This window comes from Cricetulus griseus, chromosome 5 (assembly GCF_003668045.3).
Source record: "Cricetulus griseus strain 17A/GY chromosome 5, alternate assembly CriGri-PICRH-1.0, whole genome shotgun sequence".
NCBI classification, from domain to species: Eukaryota; Metazoa; Chordata; class Mammalia; order Rodentia; family Cricetidae; genus Cricetulus; species Cricetulus griseus.
The window spans coordinates 54,631,222-54,653,498 of record NC_048598.1 but is presented as its reverse complement, the minus strand read 5'-3'; the positions used below and the strand labels follow the sequence as shown (position 1 = coordinate 54,653,498).

General features: G+C 38.7%; 1 protein-coding gene across 2 annotated transcripts in view; it reads left to right on the top strand.

Moving 5' to 3' along the window:
• Nucleotides 1–22,277, top strand: part of Kdm5b (lysine demethylase 5B) — a 63,347-nt gene that overhangs the window by 28,607 nt on the left and 12,463 nt on the right. For both annotated transcript variants that reach the window (XM_035445100.1, XM_027417545.2), the window contains exons 8-21: nt 1,154–1,312; nt 3,216–3,335; nt 5,288–5,446; nt 7,062–7,243; nt 8,347–8,509; nt 10,143–10,262; nt 11,583–11,777; nt 14,330–14,511; nt 15,293–15,417; nt 17,352–17,502; nt 17,655–17,769; nt 18,768–19,123; nt 20,384–20,522; nt 21,702–21,881. In XM_035445100.1, coding sequence (XP_035300991.1) covers nt 1,154–1,312; nt 3,216–3,335; nt 5,288–5,446; nt 7,062–7,243; nt 8,347–8,509; nt 10,143–10,262; nt 11,583–11,777; nt 14,330–14,511; nt 15,293–15,417; nt 17,352–17,502; nt 17,655–17,769; nt 18,768–19,123; nt 20,384–20,522; nt 21,702–21,881 — 2,346 coding nt within the window. The remainder of the gene's footprint in view (nt 1–1,153; nt 1,313–3,215; nt 3,336–5,287; nt 5,447–7,061; nt 7,244–8,346; nt 8,510–10,142; nt 10,263–11,582; nt 11,778–14,329; nt 14,512–15,292; nt 15,418–17,351; nt 17,503–17,654; nt 17,770–18,767; nt 19,124–20,383; nt 20,523–21,701; nt 21,882–22,277) is intronic.

Below are 22,277 nucleotides of genomic sequence, written 5' to 3'. Positions count from 1 at the left end.
CTTCCTAGTTCCACAATTATAGGCATCTGCCACTACACCTGATTTCAGAGTATTTGTTTAATGTCTTTAATTGTGGATAATAATTTATTACCTATGAGGATTATCTTTTTTTTGTTTTTTTTTTTTTGTTTGTTTGTTTGTTTTTTTTGTTTTTTTGTTTTTCAAGACAGGGTTTCCCTGTGGCTTTGGAGGCTATCCTGGAACTAGCTCTTGTAGACCAGGCTGGTCTCGAACTCACAGAGGTCTGCCTGCCTCTGCCTCCTGAGTGCTGGGCCACCACTGCCCGGCCGTATGAGGATTATCTTAAACTTAGCAAGTATTGACTATTTCTACCTAAATAAATGAATAAAAAAATAACAATTGACAGAGCTTGGTGATCTCAGTTCAGAATTGAGAATTGGGAGCTGGTGATTATTAAAGACTTTTTAAAGGTTTGTTTATTTTTTATACATTAGTGTTTTGCCTGCATGTATGTCTGTGAGGGTATCCATTCCACCAGACTGGACTTTCAGACAATTGTAAACTGCCATGTGGGTGCTGGGACTAGAACCCGGTCCTCTGGAAGAGCAGTTAGTGCTCTGAACCACTGAGCCATCTCTCTAACCCTTGAAATAGTTCTTATAGAAGGTATAGCATTTTTATTTAAACTATGTATGGGCTGTAGAGATGGCTCATTGGGTAAAAAGACTTAGGCCAACCTTGATCAGACTTTAATCTCTAAAACTCTGTGCTAAGAGACTTCTGACTTTTACATGTGCACCGTGGCATGCATACACACATAAATGCAGTCACATAAATGTTTAAATTAAAATTACATACATACATATATACATACATCATACATACATACATACATCTGCCCCCAGGTGTGTGGGCACATTTCTGTTTGGTAGAACACTTGCCTAGGAGTAGAGTGCTTGAGACTGAGCTTGATTCCTCCATATATAAAAACTAGACGTGATGCTGCACAACTATAATCCAGTACTTAGAGGTGGAGTCAGGATCAGAAGTTCTAGGTTTTCATCAACTAAGCCGTTAGGAGGTCACTTGATTTACCCGGAGACCCTAAGAATAAGCAAAATGAAAAAAGAAATCTACAAAGTCAAATAATAGCTCACACTCCTTTGTTTTATTTTTATTTTCCTTGCTGTAGGTGGACCTGTATGTTTGCCTCTTATGTGGCAGTGGCAATGATGAAGACCGGCTCCTCCTGTGTGATGGGTGTGATGACAGTTACCATACTTTCTGCTTGATTCCCCCCCTCCATGATGTTCCCAAGGGAGACTGGAGGTGTCCTAAGTGTTTGGCTCAAGTAAGAATTAATGACTGAGAGAGAAAAGTATTTTTGGAACATTTTCCTTTGCCCATGGGTTTTATATTTAACAATAATAATTAAGTTTATGAACAAAACTAGGCTTGGAAGTGAATAGGAAAGAGGTCTTACAAAGTTCCACACTGTGTGTGTGTGTGTGTGTGTGTGTGTGTGTGTGTGTGTGTGTGTGTGTGTGTATGTTGTTCAGAGGCAGGAAATTTTCTTTTGGACAATTAAATTTTATTCATTTATTTACGACATTCATTGTAAAACAATTTATTGTAGACAATTTATATGCACCCGACACTTTGATTTATTTCACAGGAAGGCATAGGTAACCATTATTAATGTCTTAGTGTATATTCATCCAAATTTTTTTTTTCTTGCTCTGTGTATATGTGTCTGTATGTTGGGGTAAGGGATGTTTTTATTTGCCAGTGTGCATGTGTACACAAGTTCATCTGTGACAGGGTCTTTGCTGAGCTTGAAACAGATTAATTTGCTTAAGACTGACTGGCAAAGGAGCTTCAAGGACCTACCTTTCTCCATTACCCCTATCCACCAAGCCCTAGGGACCTGGCTTTTATTTGAGTTCCCTGGTCCTTATGCTTGTGTCAGGCACTTCATTGATAGGATCACCCCCCCAGCCCAGACACTTTTTCTGTTTTAAACAAATGGAATTATATTAGACAATTAATTTTAGTAATTCATTTTTTTATCTTAAATTTTTTAGATGTAGTGTATGTTGTGCTGATATTTTTTACAAAATGTAACAGAAACCATTGTTACCCCTATAAGGAAGTACATTGAAATGTTACCTTTCGTGTTAGAATTAGATTATATCACTAAGGTTTTTTTATTATATTGCTTAAGATCCAAGGGTCCTAGATGTTTTCTATATAGCCACAGTGTCACATGAGATAGCCCCCGAAGGATAGGTTATTATGGAACTTGGAAAGAGTCCATGGTGTTAAATAAATATTAATATTTAAATGTTTATGTATTTAATATCTGGATAGAGAAGACCTTACAAATGAGTCTGGATATTCAAATCTATTGACTCCCATCATGTAGGGCAGTTTTATATTGCCTGTTAACCTCTTAGTGTTTTGGTTTTTGGTTTTGATAGCATTATTTGGTTACCATTAAATGCTGCCAGCCTGAGAGCTATTTCATTTCCATCTGGTTATTAATTTCTGTTTTGATATATTTTATGTTGATTTTATAGTTTAAATTCTTGAACATTATTCCTCTCATTTTTAGTTCTGAAGACGTTTGATCTTGAAAGCAAATCAATATTTAAAAAAAAATTGTGATTGTTGGTGGCTCAGAGGTTAAGAGCACTGACTGGAAGAGAGGTCCTGAGTTCAATCCCAGCAACCACATGGGATGACTGACAATCATCTGTACTGAGATCTGGTGCTGTTTTCTGGCCTCTTACCTGCAGGCATATATGTAGACAGAACACTGTGTACATAATAAATAAATCTTTTTTAAAAAGTGATTGGTAAAACATAGCTTATGCTTGCTGTGGGCCCACACCTTTAACCCCAGCACTGGGGAGGCAGAGGCAGGTGGATCTTTGTGAGTTCCAGGTCAGCCTAGTCTAGAGTTAGTTCCAGGACAGGCTCCAGAGCTATACAGAGAAACCCTGTCTAAAAACAAACAAACAAAAAAACAACAACAAAAAACCCAAACAAAACACCATGATCTTATTTGTTCAGAACCAAATGAAAGTTATTTACTCCATGGAACAGTATCATTCTTCAAACATACTAATTTTTCTATTTTAGACAGAATGAAAAAAATCTTAACTCTTTAAATTATCCTTGAGACTGCTGGGTAGATCCACTTGGTGTTTTCAAGTGCCACCTAGAACACTAATTTTCTTTTTCCTGTGCAGGAATGTAGCAAGCCACAAGAAGCATTTGGATTTGAACAAGCAGCAAGGGACTATACTCTTCGTACATTTGGGGAAATGGCAGATTCGTTTAAATCTGATTACTTCAACATGCCAGTCCATGTATGTAGATCTATACTAATTTGATTTAGAATTTAAAAATTTTTGTTATTAATTAGTTTACTTATGCGTGTATCAGGGGCTCTCAAACAACAGTGTACACCTGGAAATCAAAGACAACTTGTAGAAAGTGGTTTTCTACTATGTAGTTTTAGGGATTGAATTTAAGTCATCAGTCTTGGCTGTCTCACTAAGCTGTGATTAAAGATTATTTTATGTTACTTTTCTGAGATTGGGTCTCAAGTATGTAGCCCTAGCTAGCCTAGAATTCACTATGTATACCAAGCCAGCCTTGAACTCTGAGCCATGTGCCTCTGCCTCCCAAATGTTGGGGGTAAAGGGGATATCACACCTGGCTAATTACACATTTGTTGTTTTGTTTTAGTGAGTTAGCTGATGAGGAAAAAAAGTTAACATGGACATTGTCTACAGTTTCTCTGCAACTCCCACTACTGATGAAAGAAGAGCTCTATTCACTGGAGTCAGAGGAAGTGAATAAAGGTTTCACTCTGGCAGCCATTGTACAGAAGGAAACTTCTAAAATGTTTAATTGTAGTAGATAGAATTCCACAACACTTTGTATTGGGAGGTTTTCATTTAATTACACTGTGTACTGTGTTTTGGAGATATGTTTTACATTTCATTGTCTAATTATTAGATTATAAACTTTATAATAGGATTCCATTTTTACTTCTTGTTCACTTAGAAAGATAAGTATTATTTTTGACATTCAATATTCTATCAAATAAATATAAAATTAGATGGTTTCCACCATAATTCTGGATATTTAAACTTTATGTGTGCCATAGCAAACAGCTCATACATGAGGATCTTTGAAGTTGGATGATTCTGAGGTTAGATGAGAGTTTTGATCCCTATGGCATTCCAGCAATATATTTATGAACCCAGTAGTCCTTTATGTAATGAACATTCTCTTTTAGTTACCCGAAATATTTTTTTAATGTATATCCCTCTTGAAGTTTTATTTTGACTTCAAGAGTGATATTTATTTTTTGTTTTGATGTGGGAGTATCTTGCTTACATGTATGAATGTGCACCCTGTGTATGTTTGATACACCATGGACCTCATAAGAGGCCATTGAATCCTCAGAATTTAGAGTTACAGATGCTGGGTGTGGGTGCTGGGAATGACCCAGGGTCATTTGCAAGAGCAACAAGTGCTCTTGACCACCAAACCATGGCTCTAGCTTTTCTATTTTTTAAATTCATGTTTGTCTATATTACTTTAAGCCAGGTTTAGTCAAATAATGTGTTAGAGAACATTTATTAGCTAAGTTGGGTGTTAACATTTCTCAAAAGTATATGTCAGATTATTAAAAAACAAAACAGATCTTTTTCTTTTCTTTGCCTCTCTTTGTAGTTGTGGTTGGATTTTGTGATCAAGGAACATGAATTTTTTTTTTTATTTCATTTATTGCATCCCAACTAAAGTTTCCTATCCTCCCAGCAAGCCCCAAACTTGTCCTCCTATTTCTCTTTAGATGGGCAAGTCTTCCATGGATATCAGCCAGCCATGGCATATCAAGTTGCTGTGAGACCTCTTCTATTAAGGCTGCATAAGGCAATCTTGTAGCAGGAACGGGTCCCAAGAGCAGGCAACAGAGTCAGAGACAGCCACTGCTCTCAGAAGAAGACCATGTTACATAATTGTAACATATGCAGAGGGCCCTGGTTTGTCTCATGTCAGTTCTGTCTGTGAGCCCCTATGAGCCCAGATTAGCTGGGGACATAATTCTTAATCAATTCTTATGGTTCTTAATTGTAAAATTTATTTTACAAAATAGAGTTGCCTGAATTACTTGAGTCACACATAGGAAATTATGGACAGATTTTTTTTTCTTAGCAGGTTAATCTGTGATTTCCATCCTTTAACTGGTCATAAACAATTTGTGACTGAATGGAAAAATTAATTTTCAATATCCTCATACTTGCAGATGGTTCCTACAGAGCTGGTGGAGAAAGAGTTTTGGCGACTGGTAAGCACTATTGAAGAAGATGTCACAGTAGAGTATGGAGCTGATATTGCTTCAAAGGAGTTCGGCAGTGGCTTTCCTGTACGTGATGGGAAAATCAAGATTTCGCCTGAGGAAGAGGTAGGCTCCATCTCTAGGGACTTGTGGTGTAATGAGGAGCTCTGCATCTAAAGCACAGACTTTATCCGTACGAAGGGTAGAATCGTGGAATAGTGACATCTTCAGTGTAACGATTAACAGTCATCTGAGTGCCTTGGAAATTGTGCGTTAAAATTCTGGTTGGTCAGCTTGAGGTATTTATAATTACTCAGCACAGTTTTTAATCCCAGCACTCTATGAGTTTGAGGCCAGCCTGGTCTCCAGAGCGAGTGCCAGGATAGGCTCCAAAGCTACCCAGAGAAACCCTCTCTTGAAAAAAACAAAACAAAACAAAAAAAAAACAAAAAAAGAAAAAAGAAAAATTAAGTCCTCAAAAAAAACTTGATCCTGATTATGCATTACACTATGGTGATGAGGGATCATTATTACCATCCTTACCCTTAGTTTCTTTCTTTTTTTTTTTTTTTTTTTGAGACAGGGTTTCTCTGTGGCTTTGGAGGCTGTCCTGGAACTAGTCCTTGTAGTCCGCCTGCCTCTGCCTCCCGAGTGCTGGGATTAAAGGCGTGCCCCACCACCACCCGGCTACCTCAGTTTCTAACCATGAGTTCTCCTTAAGAAACAACCTGAGGAATTGAGGCCTTACTGCACTTTAATGTTTATAAGTGTCTTGCTTTCCATGCTAGTGGGCTCATAAGCTCAAACTATTTCTATGTCTATACTGTGGGCAGTCAGATTTAAAATATGTATTTATATGTGTGGTGTTCATTTTATATTTTACATACACACAGAGAAGTATATAATCATGTATACATACAGCTTGATTTAGTCTTCAAAAGGTGAACACTTGGGTAACCAGCACTAGAACAAGAAAATGGGATATATTAATGTGATTTTACCTCTTTGTTTTTCTTTTTTCTTTTTTTCTTTTTTTTTTTTTTTTTTTTGGTTTTTCGAGGCAGGGTTTTTCTGTGGCTTTGGAGACTGTCCTGGAACTAGCTGTTGTAGACCAGGCTGGTCTCGAACTCACAGAGATCCTCCTGCCTCTGCCTCCCGAGTGCTGGGATTAAAGGCGTGCGCCAACAACGCCCGGCTTTACCTCTTTGTTTTTCATCTTCATCACTTCCCTCTTTCAGAACAGCCACCTTACACTATCCCAATTTCTAATTAGCAAGTAGATTAGTTTGCCTGGTATTGAACTTCATGTAACTAGGCTCTGTTCATGGTCTTCTGTATCACAAAACCAAAAGGGCAGATGTGTATAGTTTAAGTCCACTTATTTAATGTCTAAACCAGATAGAGCTAGTGATGATCACAGTGGCATCTGTACTTCTACCCCCAAGCAGCTGTTTAGTCAATCTTTAGCGGCTGGAGAAATGGCTCAGCAGTGTTAAGAGCTGTTGTTTCCCTTCCAGAGGACCTGGACTGTTTACTGTACCCAGGTCCCATTGCTCACAATTGCCTTCGTCTCTATGTCAGGAGTACTTGATGTCCTTTCTTGTCCTCCTTGAGTACCTGCACACATGTACCACCACCCCACCAATGTAAATAAATACATAAGAAAGGAACAAATAGACATTTCTAAAGTGTTAGCATGATACAGCTGAAACTTTATCTTTTTGTTTCTGGCTCATTTTAGGAGTATCTTGATAGTGGCTGGAATTTGAACAATATGCCAGTGATGGAGCAATCTGTCCTTGCTCATATTACTGCTGATATATGTGGCATGAAACTCCCTTGGTTGTATGTGGGCATGTGCTTTTCTTCCTTCTGTTGGCATATTGAAGACCACTGGAGCTACTCAATCAACTACCTACACTGGTAAGAAATTCTATAGGAAGTCAATGAGCAGTATATAAGCTGGGTAGGAAAATTAGCCTTTCAGATATGCATTGCCTATGCCTGAAGGTAATGGGTTCTTTTTGCTTTAGATTTTACTAGATTAGGTTTCCTATTAAATTAGGACAGTTTAGAAAACTTTTACAAAGTTCTCTGAAATCATACACTAGTTTGGAAGGATATGATGTTTCTAGGAGTAGTATAGTTTTTATCTGTAGTAAAGTGTTTACTAACAAGTTAAAAAGCCCCCTGTATCTTTTTCCCATACAAGAAATCTCACTCGGTAGTCATAGTAACCCATATTCCTTTGGAGAGGAGAAGGTTCTTGAGTCTATCCGTTTCCTTTTGATGTGCTGAATTCTGACATCACAACATGTAGACCTCTCATCTGTGCAGGCATTTGAACTTTTACTATTTAAACTTTTAACCCAAAGCCGTTTTCCACCTATATCTGTTTCCACCTCTCCTGTTTCTTCTTTGAAGCACAAAAATATTTTAAAACCCATAATTCACTCTAAACCTACAGAGGAATTTGAGGAGTACCACAAGAATGAGCAAGTTGGCATATGGATATGCAACATGGCTCTGCTTCCCTAGACAATTGCTCCAGCTGTAACAGGAAGATGATGTTTATCATACCTCACAGGAATGGCACAGATTAATTGGCTGACAATTGAAAGTGCTTTGAAGAATAAGCACTCTTTAGAAATGCTAATTGCCCTATTTGTATTTGATGTAAACCTTTTCCAGCAGAATGGGCAAGGGAGAAGGAAGCTGGAAGGTTGCCACCCCTTCTCAGTTGATGGAGGAAGTTGTGGTAACTGTGTGCTCTCTAGCAAATGTGATTCTTTATATTCTTAGAAACTCTTATTTTGTCTGCATTTTGTATAGTGGAATCTGGGATGATGATGACCTTAGATGCAAAGTCTAATGTTTTTTGTACTTGAAGAGAAAATGCACTACATATGGTTCCATTCACATTTGTAATGTTACTTTCTTAATTGAACTAGGTCAGAAAAATGTGAACAGCTTAACTTTTTGTGTTGGTTTAACCAATTGATCAACTTTTATAATCTTGTTTGTAGGGGTGAGCCAAAAACTTGGTATGGAGTTCCAGGATATGCTGCTGAGCAGCTAGAAAATGTAATGAAGAAACTAGCTCCAGAGCTCTTTGTGTCCCAGCCAGATCTGCTCCACCAGCTTGTGACCATCATGAACCCCAATACTCTGATGACTCATGATGTGCCTGTATGTTCTGAGTTACCCTCCTGCTACTCAGCTTATTCACTACTTCTCTATTGGTCTATTACTCTGTTTTCCTTTTCTTTTTAAAAAGTTATTTGGTATTTTCATAATATAACTTGATAATAGAAGCAGCTGTTTGGTGCTGCACAGTGCTAACCCAATGTACTAGATGCTTAGACACCATAAAAACTTGATTTGTTAGCCGGGCATTGGTGCCGAACGCCTTTAATCCCAGCACGTGGGAGGCAGAGGCAGGCTGATCTCTGAGTTCGAGGCCAGCCTGGTCTCCAGAGTGAGTGCCAGAGTAGGCTCCAAAGCTACACAGAGAAGCCCTGTCTCGAAAAACCAAAAAGAAAAACAAAAACAAAAAACCTAATTTGTTGTGGTTAATACCTGTATTGCTGAACAGACTTGCTTTGCAATTCACTATAGTTGGAGGTTGTATAATCATTATTACCACTAATGATTTCTGTACTATAAGTTTTGTTTATAACTTCAGTCAACAATTATATCAAAACTCTGGTTTTAAAATCTTTTAAAAATATTGATAAATTTTATGTGTTTGTATGTGTACCTGAGTGTTTTTATGTGCACCATCTACCTGAGTAGTTTGTGGAGGTCAGGAGTGATACTGGATCACCTGGAACTAGTTACAGGTGTTTGTGACCTGTCATGTGGGCGTTGGGAACTGAACCCAGTCTTTTGCAGGAGCAGTAAGTGCTCTTAACTGTTCAGCTATTTTTCCAGCTCTTGATGTCTTGTTCCTATCTAAAAGAATTTGGGTAGGGATATTGTTCAGTTGAGTGCTTGTCTAATAAGCACAGACCCTGGATTTTATTCCAATCACTCCATAAAGAATAATGAACAATGAATCTTATTGAATCTCATGATCTTAATTTTAAATGATTAACCAAAATGGCATAGTTGGTAGGACTGACTATTTTGATGGTGGTGCTGGGAATTGAACCCAGAGATTTGGAAATACTAGGTGTACCCTCTGTCCTGGTATTACTTCCCAGCCAGAATTGTTTGTTTTGCATTGCTAATCCCTCCTCCTGTTAAGCATCTGTGGATGTATGTTTGTATGTCTGCATTTGGGTGTTGTTCCTCAGGGGCCATCAGATAGGATTTGTTAAGTTTGTTAAGTATGTTCATTAGAAAGTAATGACTTCATGTGTAAAATACTCATCATGTTCATTGTTAGTATTTTCCTTTTGAATTTTTCCCAATTTGTCAAAATTAGAATGTAATACATGGGTTGGATTTAGGGTTTAAGGAGATAAGTGGATTAATTCTTTATTCCTGGTCTGGAATCTACTATGTAGTCCAGACTGGCCTCCATGTCACAGGCATCTTCACTAAACATTCCTGATTGTATTTGTGAAGACAGATGTGTCTTGTCTCTTGTTTAGTATGAGCACCATATTTGTTCAGAGACTAAGTTCTATTACTGTGGTAGAATCTACCACAGTCATTTTTTTTTTTCTCCTTAGTTTAATTGATAGAAGGTATGTATGTATAAATTTGTGTCCAGTCCTCTCCTGTTTGCCTGGTGAATCATCTAATAGTTGATGGCCAACTTGTCTTTGAGAATGTTACTGTCAAACCTTAAAGTCTGTCATCCCTGTCTCTGTAGGTTTATCGAACAAATCAATGTGCTGGGGAGTTTGTGATCACCTTTCCAAGAGCCTATCACAGTGGTTTCAACCAAGGTTTTAATTTTGCTGAGGCTGTTAACTTCTGCACTGTTGATTGGGTATGTATTACAATTTGAGCTTTTTCAAGCCTATGATTTTCCCATGGAAATAGCATATAGTGTTTTAGAAACTGTCATGTAAACTTGATGCTCATCTGGTTACTATGTAAATTGTTTCCCATCTACAATGACCTAAGGTACTTATAACACATTGTATGACAATTCAGACGTGTACCACACTGCTTATTTAATTGACCCCTCTCTCTTTTTAAAATTTATTATTTTTTTTTTGTGTGTGTGTGTGTGTGTGTGTGTGTGTGTGAGAGAGAGAGAGAGAGAGAGAGAGAGAGAGAGAGAGAGAGAGTTTCTGCACATACATATACATGTGCTAGGCATATACAGGCATGTGCTAGGAACAGTAGAGGCCAAAGAAGACATTATATTTACATGGGTGCTAGGAACTGAACTCTGGACCTCTGTAAAAATCAGTACTTTCTCTTTCAGCCCCAAGACACTTTTTTTGGTACAAGTTTTAAATAACTTTTTAGGGATAAAGAAGCGGTTTTGTGTTTTTTCCAGTGTTGGCTCTGGACTCTTTGTTGTTGCAAATCATCCTTCTGTCTCAGTAGGTCTTGGGGAACCTTCCTTGTAAAAGACTCTTCCTGAAGAGCAGAGTCTGATGACTGTTAACAAGGGAAGCTTATTAAAGCTTGCAAACTAGTAACAAACATTCCAGTTGGAAAACTTACTAGTATTGGCATAATTATCCAGAATTCAACAGTTGAATGACATGTTTGTTTCAGTTCATTGCAGAGTTGAAGATTTAAGTTAGAGCTGTCAAGGTTATATGTGATATAAAATGTTGTGAATTGTAGCTTTGTTTGTTTTGAGACGTGTAGTTGAGGATGGCCTATAATTACAGACCTTTTTGCTTCTATACCACAAGAGCTGGGATGTAGGCAATGTGCCACCATCTATTGCTTTTCTTGAAAAAGCACTATTTCCATTTTAATAGATTTTGAGTATTAATTATCCCCTGAAGCAAATTAAGCCTAGTGGTTCAGCATTGTTGTGTGTGAGAAAATGTACATGTATTTCCAGTTAGACTCCTCATTACTCATATTAATTCATTGTCAATACATTTTTCCCTTAACTAGTTTTTGACTTACCCAATGTGCCAGATCTTCAGAATGTGCCAGATCTTACCAAATGTGCCAGATCTTCAGAGCACAAAGATAAATAGGCTCAGGGCTCTTGAGTCTGGTTTAGGGTTGATGAGCAATAGTTGTTTTGATTTGGTAATATGATATAGTAAGTCAAAAGTGTTTGGAAATTTAAAAAAAAGGTAACTGTGTCATGTTTGTTCTGCCTGTGAAACAGGTGCCATTGGGCCGCCAGTGTGTGGAGCACTATCGCTCGCTGCACCGTTATTGTGTCTTTTCCCATGATGAGATGATATGCAAAATGGCTTCCAAGGCTGGTGTGTTGGATGTTGTAGTTGCTTCAACTGTTCAGAAAGACATGGCCATTATGATTGAGGATGAAAAAGCTTTAAGGGAAACTGTTCGTAAATTGGTAAGGTTTCTAGACATCCAGTTCCATGTCACTGATGTACTAACGTTCTTATACTTTACTATGGTTTTAAGAAGCTTTCTTTTCCTTGCTAGTTTCTACAAAAGCTATTCCAATTGTCATGTAGTAATACTTTGTTTTCATTTATTTATTTTTATTATTACTGGTTTTTCAAGACAGGGTTTCTCTGTGGCTTTGGAGCCTGTTCTGGCACTCACTGTAGACCAGGCTGGTCTCCAGCTCACAGAGATCTGCCTCTCGAGTGCTGGGACTAAAGGTGTGCGCCATCAAACGCCCAGCTTTGTTTTTATTTTTTTAAAGATGAACTTGTGTGTGTATATTTTGTTCTATGTGAGTATATGCACATATATATGTGGGGATTAGTGAACTTGTGTACCTTAGAGGCCAGAAGTGGGCATTAAGTGTTTGCAGGATGTCCTGCTTTTGATATACAGTTCTGGGATTGGAACTCCAATTCTTTTTCTTTTTCTTTTTTTTTTTTTTTTTTAAGATTTTATTTATTATGTATACAATATTCTGCTTCCAGTATATCTGCACACCAGCAGAGGGCACCAGATCTCATAACAGATGGTTGGGAGCCACCATGTGGATGCTGGGAATTGAACTCAGGAACTCTGGAAGAGCAGTCAGTGCTCTTAACCTCTGCGCCATCTCTCCAGCCCTGGAACTCTAATTCTTATTACTGTGCAACTCATGTCTTTAACTGGCTAAGCAGTTAAAGACACGAGAATTATTTTTATCTTTTTGTTCATTTTCATTTTCCTCTGTGGTTTTGATTTAGTAGTTTGGTTTTTTTTTTTTTAATGGATTCTTTTGGATCAACCACATTTTTTTTTTTATGCCATTCTACTCATATGCCAATATGAGTAGAATACTGGAATATTGACCATTCAGAGCCCATTATGGACCACCAGCAGGCTGTCCATTGTCCCCTGTTATTTTTAGTTGGAGAAAGCAATGCCTAGTGGATTTAAGTGACTTGAGGAGGTCTATATCAGTAATGGTAGCTCTAGTGATTACCTGAAGAAAAGCTGCCTAAGGCTAAAATTCCAGCCTGCTGTGGAATAGGTTCCACCTCTAGCTGAAGAACTGTTAAGCAGTTAATAGCTGCTGGAGGAAGGATAGTGATTTTTTTTTTTTTTAGGGGATGGACCAGTGGGAGGTTGTCTACTCCAGTGAATGGCCCCATACTTATTTACATATTGGCAGCACTTATTGGGCTTACTGAGTTACTAAGCACAAGCAAACAAAAAATGGAGATAAAACCAGGAAATGGGTTTTTGGGAGGACATTGTATTAGGGGTAGATGTAATTAAAATACTTGGATATAACATTCTGAAAATAAAAATATTACATAAATAATGGTAGCTAATTTCTGCACCTTGGAGAACTATTTTTTTCCTAAGATGTGTAATTTACAAATTAAAACTGTATAAACTACCTGATTTCCATCCTCAACTAAAATTCAGAGTTGGTCTTTGGTCTTCTTTAATCTCAACTCTCTCCAGACCAAGGAAGTCCCTTTCATTGATTATGATTAAGATGACAAATGTATTCATTAGCATTTTATGCTTTGTCTTGTCAGAAATGGTTGTAATATTAAAGTAAAACAAAGGAATCTAATGACTCATAGGTTGAGTTAACCAGAATTGTCATTCTTAAAGTTGAGTTTGGTTGCAGATGAGAAAAGAGTAGAAGTTTGGCTTCAAGTGACACAAGGGCCTTCTAGAGGTCATCTGGGATGAGATACAATTAAGTAAGTTTTCCACTTAGGAAGTATTCAGGGCTTTACAATGTTTTCTTAATGAGGTTATTACCTCCTGAATTACACATTTTCTAACCTACTCAGATAATGATATCTTCAGGTAGCTTTCTGTATAAATGGTTAAGAGACCGACCAGTCAATAATTCCTACGTAGCCATTTTGCTTTGTATTATTATTTTTTTAAAACATTTATTATTATTAAAGTGTGCATGAGGGGGTGGTCAGAAGAAGATATCAGATCATCAGATCTGCTGCAGCCACCTGGCATTGGTGCTGAGCACTCCAGTCTTCTGCGAGAACAATGTGTGCTCTCAATCACACCAGCTCCTTTTTTTTTTTTTTTTTTTTTTTTTTTGAGGAAGATGCTAGGGCTGAAATCTAACTTTGTGCATTGTGGGCAAGTGCTCTATGAGTCGTGTCCCCCTCTGCTTTTTAATTTTTTTTCTGTCTTAGGGTATCTATCTTTTCTTCTCTATGTTCAAACTTTAGGGTAAGATGGGCTGCTAACCTCAGTAGTATTAATTCCACAATGATTTTGTTTATGTTCAGATCTAAATGGTTTAGACATGGGGCCTTATCTGACCCAAAGAGGGATTAGAGCTGGATAAGTGGGTTATTAACATGCTAGGATATTGTTATTTTGTAGCCCATATAGTTTTAAATCGTGCTTATGTATTTTACTGAGGCTTTAAAAATTTCTGTGCATACTTGTCTTGGTCTTTTAGATTGTACTATCCTTTCAAAGCCTCTAATACAGATTTAATTTTAGGGAGTAATTGATTCGGAAAGAATGGATTTTGAGCTGTTGCCAGATGATGAGCGGCAGTGTATAAAATGCAAAACAACATGCTTCATGTCTGCCATCTCCTGCTCTTGTAAACCTGGCCTGCTTGTTTGCTTACATCATGTAAAAGAATTGTGTTCCTGTCCCCCTCATAAGTATAACCTGCGGTAAGTATGAAGGATGAAGTCCCCCCCCTCACACTTTGGGAAAGCATTGAATCATTTATTTCTCTCTTTGTGTGTACATTTGCATATGTGTATATTTATGATGTGTGGGTGAATGTATGTGCCACAGTGTGCTTGTGGAGTCAGAGCAGCTTCAGGTGTTGTCTCTGGCCTCCCGTCTCGTGTAAGTTAAGTTTTCTCTGTTGTTCTTGACTGTGTATGCCAACCTGGATGACTCATTACCTTCCTGGGCGTCTCCTGTCTCCATTTCATGTCTTTGTATCAGTACTGGGGTGGCAGATTCATGCATGTTACAGCACCCAACTTTACATGATCTATTACAATGAAGAGAGATCATGACTGGCAGTTCTTATAAAAAAAAGAAAGCGTTTAGTCTGGGCTTGCTTACAGTTTCAGAGGTTTAGCCCATTATCTTCACAGTAGGGAACAAGGTAGCTTCAGTGAGACATGGTAGTTGCATCAGGAACCAAAGACTGGAGGAAGAGAGTGACACGGGGCTTGACTTGAGAATTTGACGCCCAAAACCCAGCCCAGTAACACACTCCTTCCAACAAGGCCACAACTCCTAATACCTGTCAAGTATCACTACTCCCTAATGACCAAGCATTCAAATATATGAGCCTATGGGGGCCATTCCTAGCCATACTACCACACAAGGGTTTTGGGGATTGGAAAGTGCTTTACTAAAGACCTCAATGACATCTCTATTGTAGGTCTTTCTTCACAGTCACCTGTCTCAAAGCCATTTGTGTTCTGTGTCCAGGTATCGATACACTCTGGATGATCTCTATCCAATGATGAATGCGTTGAAGCTTCGAGCAGAGTCTTACAATGAATGGTCCTTAAATGTGAATGAAGCTTTGGAAGCAAAGATCAACAAGAAGAAAAGTACGTAATGCAGAGAGTGTGATTTGTAATCAGCAAAGTGGAGTTGGATTTTTGTTGCTCCAACTTTATCAACAAAACAGATGACCGAAAACAGTCTGGTTTCACCCTCACCTCCTATAACTGTTTTTTTTTTTTTTCCTCTTTTAGTATTTTCAAGACAGGATTTCTCTTTGTAACCATGGAAGTCCTGGAGCTCACTTTATAGACCAGGCTGGCCTGGAACTTAACAGAGTGCAGGGATTAAAGGCGTGTGCCACCACTGCTCGGCTAGAGATTTTTTTCCTTGAAAGAACCATCTCCAGTGGAGGGAAAATATACATGCCATACATAGCTGGTGATCTTGAATTTGAACCCTGGAACTCATGAGAATGTGGAAGTAGTGTTGGTTCAGAGGTTAAGAGTATTGGCTGCTCTTCCAGAGGATCTGGGTTCAATTCTAATTATCCATGTTGGCTAACAACTATCTAAACTCCAGTCCCAGGGGTTACAATACCCCCTTCTAAATATATGTGGTATATAGATATACATGTAGGCAGAACACCCATATTCATAAAAATAATAGATCTAGCTGGATGTGGTGGTTCACATCCAGCAGTGGGAAGGCAGAGGCAGGTAAATCTGAGTTCAAGGCTAGCCTGGTCTACAAAACAAGTTCCAGGATAAGGCTGTTCATTGAGAAACCCTGTCTCAAACAAACAAAACAGCTAAAGAAAATAAATAAATCTTAAAATATGACACCTTTTTAGTATTTTTATTTTAAAAAAGATTCTTTGAGGGGCTGGAGAGATGGCTCAGAGGTTAAGAGCACCGACTGCTCTTCCAGAGGTCCTGAGTTCAATTTCCAGCAACCACATGGTGGCTCACAACCATCCATTATGAGATCTTGTGCCCTCTTCTGGTGTGCAGATATACATGGAAGCAGAATGTCGTATGCATAATAAATAAAATCTTTAAAAAAAAAAGATTCTTTGAAAGGCAGTATATTAATTAGATGTCTGTGAATACTTCTAATCAAAGTTTAGTATCCCTGCCATTTATCATTACCTTTTCCTTTTTTTGGTTTTTTGAGACAGGGTTTGGTGCCTATCCTGGCACTTGGTCTGGAGACCAGGCTGGCCTCAAACTCAGAGATCCGCCTTCCTCTGCCTCCTGAGTGCTGGGATTAAAGGCATGCGCCACCAACGCCCGGCACCTTTTCCTTTTTTAATAAAAGATTTTATTTTATATGGTGCCTGCATGAGCTCAGGTAACCACTGTAGTCAGAAGAGGGTACTGGATCCTCTGGAGATGGAGTTAAGCACAGTTGTGAGCTGCTGTGTGGGTGCTGGGAATTGAACCTGGGTCTTCTGCAAGAACCAGGTGTGTGTGTCCCCCCCCCTCCCCCCCAAGATTTCTCAGTGTAGCCCTGGCTGTCCTGGAACTCAGTCTGCCTCCTAAGCGCTGGGACTAAAATAAAAGTTAGAGCCAGGGAGCCTGGCAAGAATCAGTGCTCTTAATATTACTCCATCCCCTGTCATTACTTTCAGTCACTACTTCTAACATCTCTTTCAAACCTTTCTGTAGTTAAGCAGGTAACTTCCTCCCTTTTCAGTTAGGTGAACGGAGGAGTAGCACCAGTTTCTTGTCAGTTAGAAAATGTAATAAAGGGCTACAAAATGGATTAAGCTACAGTAACATCTATATTGTTTTTCTTTCACAAATCTGTTGATTTTCACTTTAAAAAAATCTTTAAACCCATTAGATCCTAACACTTCTAGCATGAAGACTAACTTTAAGCACTTGTTCAGCTACTTCCCGTTCCCCCCATCAGATAAATACTGTCTAAACATAATAACTATAATGTTGCATTTGTGGAAGGATTTTCCCTCTCAGTTTGTTTTGTAACTAATTATAAACTTGATAATCACAGTGGTATGATGTGTTCTTTGTTTTAGGTCTTGTCAGCTTTAAAGCTTTAATTGAAGAATCAGAAATGAAGAAATTCCCAGACAATGATCTTCTGCGTCACCTCCGCTTAGTCACACAGGATGCAGAAAAGTGTGCCTCTGTTGCCCAACAATTGCTTAATGGCAAAAGGCAGACAAGGTATATATTTCTGACTATTTGAGATGGTAATCTGTGGCACCTCAACTTAGAAACCTGTGACAATTTTTCCTTTCCATCCTAGATTTGTGTGATACTGGAACCTATGAAAAACATGTGTTCTCATGGAGCTTTCCTTGGCCCTTGTTTTATAGGTATCGATCTGGCGGAGGCAAGTCTCAGAATCAGTTGACGGTGAATGAACTCCGACAGTTTGTGACTCAATTGTATGCTCTTCCATGTGTCCTTAGTCAAACACCATTGCTAAAGGTAATCATATAAAGATGTATTGGTGGACATGGGGGTAAATCCCATAATGTGTATACTTGGTTGGCATTATTAAGTAACCCTCTTCAGTGGTTAATTTGTATGCATGCGTGCATGAGTATATCTGTAGATAGAGGCCAAAAGAGAACATCAGATCTGTTAAATCTGGAGTTAACAGTGGTTATGAGCCACCTGGCATGGGTGCTGGGAACTACGAGTCTGTTCTCCTTGAGTGATGCATTAATGTTTGTGGGTACATAGGAGATTATAACAGAGGGAAGATAAAGTTGGAGATTTTCACTATGAAAGTGACCACTGTGTCTGGCATGGTGACCCACATTTTTAATCCCAGTTATTAGAACCTGAGGAAGGAGAACTGTCATAAATACGAAGCCAGCCTAGGTTCCATAGTAATTCAAAGGGGTTGGAGAGATAGTTCATTGGTTATGAGCTATTGCTGTGCAACCATGAGGACCAGAGATTGGATCCCAGCCTTCATGTAATCTATTAGGCATCCTTCACGTGCCTCTTAACCCCAGTTTCAAGAGGGCCCAGAAACAGGATTGTTGCTAAGACTTGCTGGCTTCCTGATTGAAAAAATGTGAGCCCTGGTTCAGGGAGAGAGCCTACCTTGGAGAAATAGAGGACTCTTAATGCCTCTTCTGGTCATCACAAGTGTAAATGCATGAACAGGTGCACGTACCCTCCATTTACACATGCTTAAAACTCACATGGGTGTATAAAACAGCCTCTCACAAATAAATACATAAGCAAAAACAAACCTAATGTAAGAGAACGCAACCATTGACCCGTTCTTAGGGTTGGCATAAATTTTCTGTTATGACCTCATTTTAGTTATTATTACTAACATAATGTGACTTGGGGCAGAGGCTTGCATTGGCTTTGAATTTCAGATTTTAAGTTTGAAAGAAGCCAAGTACTGAAGTGCTATTTTGAAGGTATCTCTTCCATTGTTTGACTATTTGCTTGCTTGCTTTCAGGATCTCTTGGATCGTGTAGAAGATTTCCAGCAGCATAGCCAGAAACTACTGTCTGAGGAAATGCCTAGTGCTTCTCAGCTGCAGGACTTGCTGGATGTCAGCTTTGAATTTGATGTTGAACTTCCACAACTTGCTGAGATTCGTATTCGCTTAGAACAGGCCCGTTGGCTAGAAGAGGTGCAACAAGCTTGCCTAGATTCCAGTTCCCTTTCATTGGATGATATGAGACGACTCATAGACTTAGGGGTGGGGCTGGCGCCATATTCAGCAGTGGAGAAAGCTATGGCCCACCTACAAGAACTGCTTACAGTGTCAGAGCACTGGGATGACAAAGCCAAAAGTCTTCTCAGAGCAAGGTAAAACAAAACAAATCTTAACATCTCCCTTGGGAAGTTTGGATAATAGGTAAACTATAGAGCATAGAGCACAGAGGCCAGCACACTGTCCATGTAATACTTGGCCAAAAAACTTATCTGAATGGGCCTGCTTTGAATCGTGGGTAAAGAAAATTAGCCAGGCTGTGATGGTGCACAGCTTGTGAAGCAGAGGCAGTGGATCTTTGTGAGTTTGAGGCCAGCCCCTGGTCAACAAAGTGAGTTCCAGGATAGCCCGAGCTATATAATAACACTCCCTTTCAAAAAAGGAAGAAAGGAAAATTAATGTTCATTTTACTGCTTATGAAATAATTGGTTTAAATGGGAATGGCTTTAAAAGAGATTAAATTAAGTTTCCCTATACTCTCTAATGATACTATCTTTCGAAGAAGGAAATGTTTACAAATATGTGGAACTATTCAAATGCAGAGTCATGAAAGACAAATGTCTGAGAGTTAACGTGCTTATTTTATGCACTGATGATAATGCAGAGTATTTTCAGTAGAAATAACTATTTTTGCTGGTGCTGTGTAAATCCTGATTTTTAATCTGTGTAGACTTTTGATTGAGATGTGATATCTGCACCAGAAGTGAAAATGAAGTTATTTTCTGGTCTTGCTTTCTGTGTGGCAGATCTTTATTGGTTCAGTGGACAACATAAACATTAAGAAGTCTAGGTTATAGATACTGTTTTGCATTAGAGGATATGAAATATTTTGGTATTGTGAGTTGTGTTAATGTTTTAGAGAATTTGCATTTTCTAAGTTTATTTTATTCTTTTGGTTATTTGAGACAGGGTTTCTCTGTGTAGCCCTGACTGTCCTGGAACTCAATCTGTAGACCAGGCTGGCCTTGAACTCAGAGAGATCCACCTACTTCTGCTTCTCAAATGCTGGGTTTAAAGGCGCTTAGTTTATCTGATTCTTGACATCAATCTTAACACAGAAGAAATTACTAATTATATATTACTTTATGCAGTAGACTTTGTGTTATATCATAAAATCAGAAATAGGTAGAATTAAAATGCTGTTTTGGAATCTAAGATTGGGGCGATGGCTCAACTGTTAAAAGTCCCTTCTGCTCTATCCTAGCGCGCGCGCACGAAGAAAATCTTACTTGTTCTTAAATCTTAGTCATTTCAAATGAGTTAACTTGATACGTGTTGATGATGTCATTAACAAAAGTTTTTTTTTTTTTGCTATGATAAATTATTTTGATATGTCTAATGTTTTGATTTTGTAGACCACGGCATTCTTTGAGTAGCCTTGCTACAGCAGTAAAGGAAATGGAAGAGATTCCTGCCTATCTGCCCAATGGTGCAGTTCTGAAAGATTCAGTGCAGAGAGCCAGAGACTGGCTTCGAGATGTAGATGCACTGCAGGTTGGTTTAAAAAAGAAAAGTGTCGTCAATATAAGTGAGCAGTTAGCTGCCATCCCGTCCTCCACTCCCACCCCCACCACCACACACACACCTGGACAGAAAAAGGAGAGAAACTTTGCAACTGCTGTTCCTCAGTGTTGACAGCAGAGTGGATAAGCAGGTGGAAGCAGAAGGTTACAGCCCTCTGATAATTGAACTGTTAGCTCACATTCTGACAGCTCTCAGACATGTAATTACTATGCCTACAGGTTTTCTTTCTTAGAGCCTGCTATCTCTCATTTTTCTATTTTCTTTTGTTGTTACCTTTATTTTGTGTGTGTGGGAGGACAACTTTGATTGTTACTCCTCATATGCTGTTCACTTATTTGTAAGAATTTTCATGAAATGCCTTAAGACCTTTTTTAGATTTATTTATTTTTCATATGTATGAGTGTTTTGCATGTATGTATGTCTTTGTACCATATGTGTGCCTGGTTCCTAAGGAGTTCCAAAGAGGGTATTGGATCCCCTGGACCTGAAGTTACAGATGGTTGTAAAATGGCATCAGTGTGGTTGCTGGGAGTCAAACCTTGGGTACCCAGGAAGAGCAGCCAGTGCTCTTAACCTCTATGCCATCTCTCCAGCCCAGTCCTATAAAATATCTTTCATTCTTTGACAACTTCTCCAACTTCCTTCTCCCATTCCTTATAGAACTTCCAGTGGGTCCCCCTCCCCACTTCACGTTCCTTCTCTTTTTAATCTATGGACCTATCCTTAACATACTAAATCAGAATATCTGGGTTGGGGACCAGGAAATTGTATATGAGTAAATTTCCCAGATGATTTTGTTTTGTTTTTGAATATGGGGTTTCTCTGTGTAACAGCTTTGGGTGTCATGGAACTCGGATTTGTGGACCAGGCTGACCTCAAATTCACAGAGATCCGCTTGCCTCTGCCTCCCAAATGCTGAGATTAAAGGCCTGTGCCACCAACTCCCAGCTCACATTATTTTATCTATCAGAGTCTAACATTAACTAGATTTATGGGCTATTTGTTGAAGGAAAAACAAATGTTGCTCTTTCCTCCCCACCCGACCCTCAGTGAATTTAACATATTGAAATCATGGGACATTGATCATGGGCCAGACTGAATTGCGCTTTTCTTCTTTTACATAGAAGTATTCATTTCTTAATTTATTAGGCAGGAGGACGTGTGCCAGTGTTAGAAACGCTCGTCGAACTTGTTGCAAGGGGTCGATCTATCCCAGTACACCTGAATTCTTTACCAAGATTGGAATTACTAGTAGCTGAAGTTCAAGCATGGAAAGAATGTGCTTCTAAAACATTCTTGACTGAGAATTCACCATATTCTTTGTTAGAGGTAAGTTTGCAACCATCTCTAGTTTGAATACTTTCCAGAGCATGCAAAAGTGGCCCCATTGGTGGATCTATCTAATGTTAGTTGTTTTTAAGAATCTTTAAATGTTCTTGGCTATATCTAGGGTGTAGTCAAAATATTTTTCCACTAGCATTTGTTCTGTGTATGGTAGAGTCTCACTCTGTAGCCAGGTGGTCTTGAAATTATGCCAGTCTTCTTTCTGGTCTTTCTCTTAAGTTCAGGGACTACAGGTGTGTACATCACACCTGCCTGGGTAAAGGTTTCTGTTTATGGTAAAATTAGACTCTAAGCCTGACTGTGATTCACTACATTCATTTTATCTTAGTTTTATTTTATGTGTATGGGTGTTTTCCTACAGTGTATCTGTGCAAATGTGTG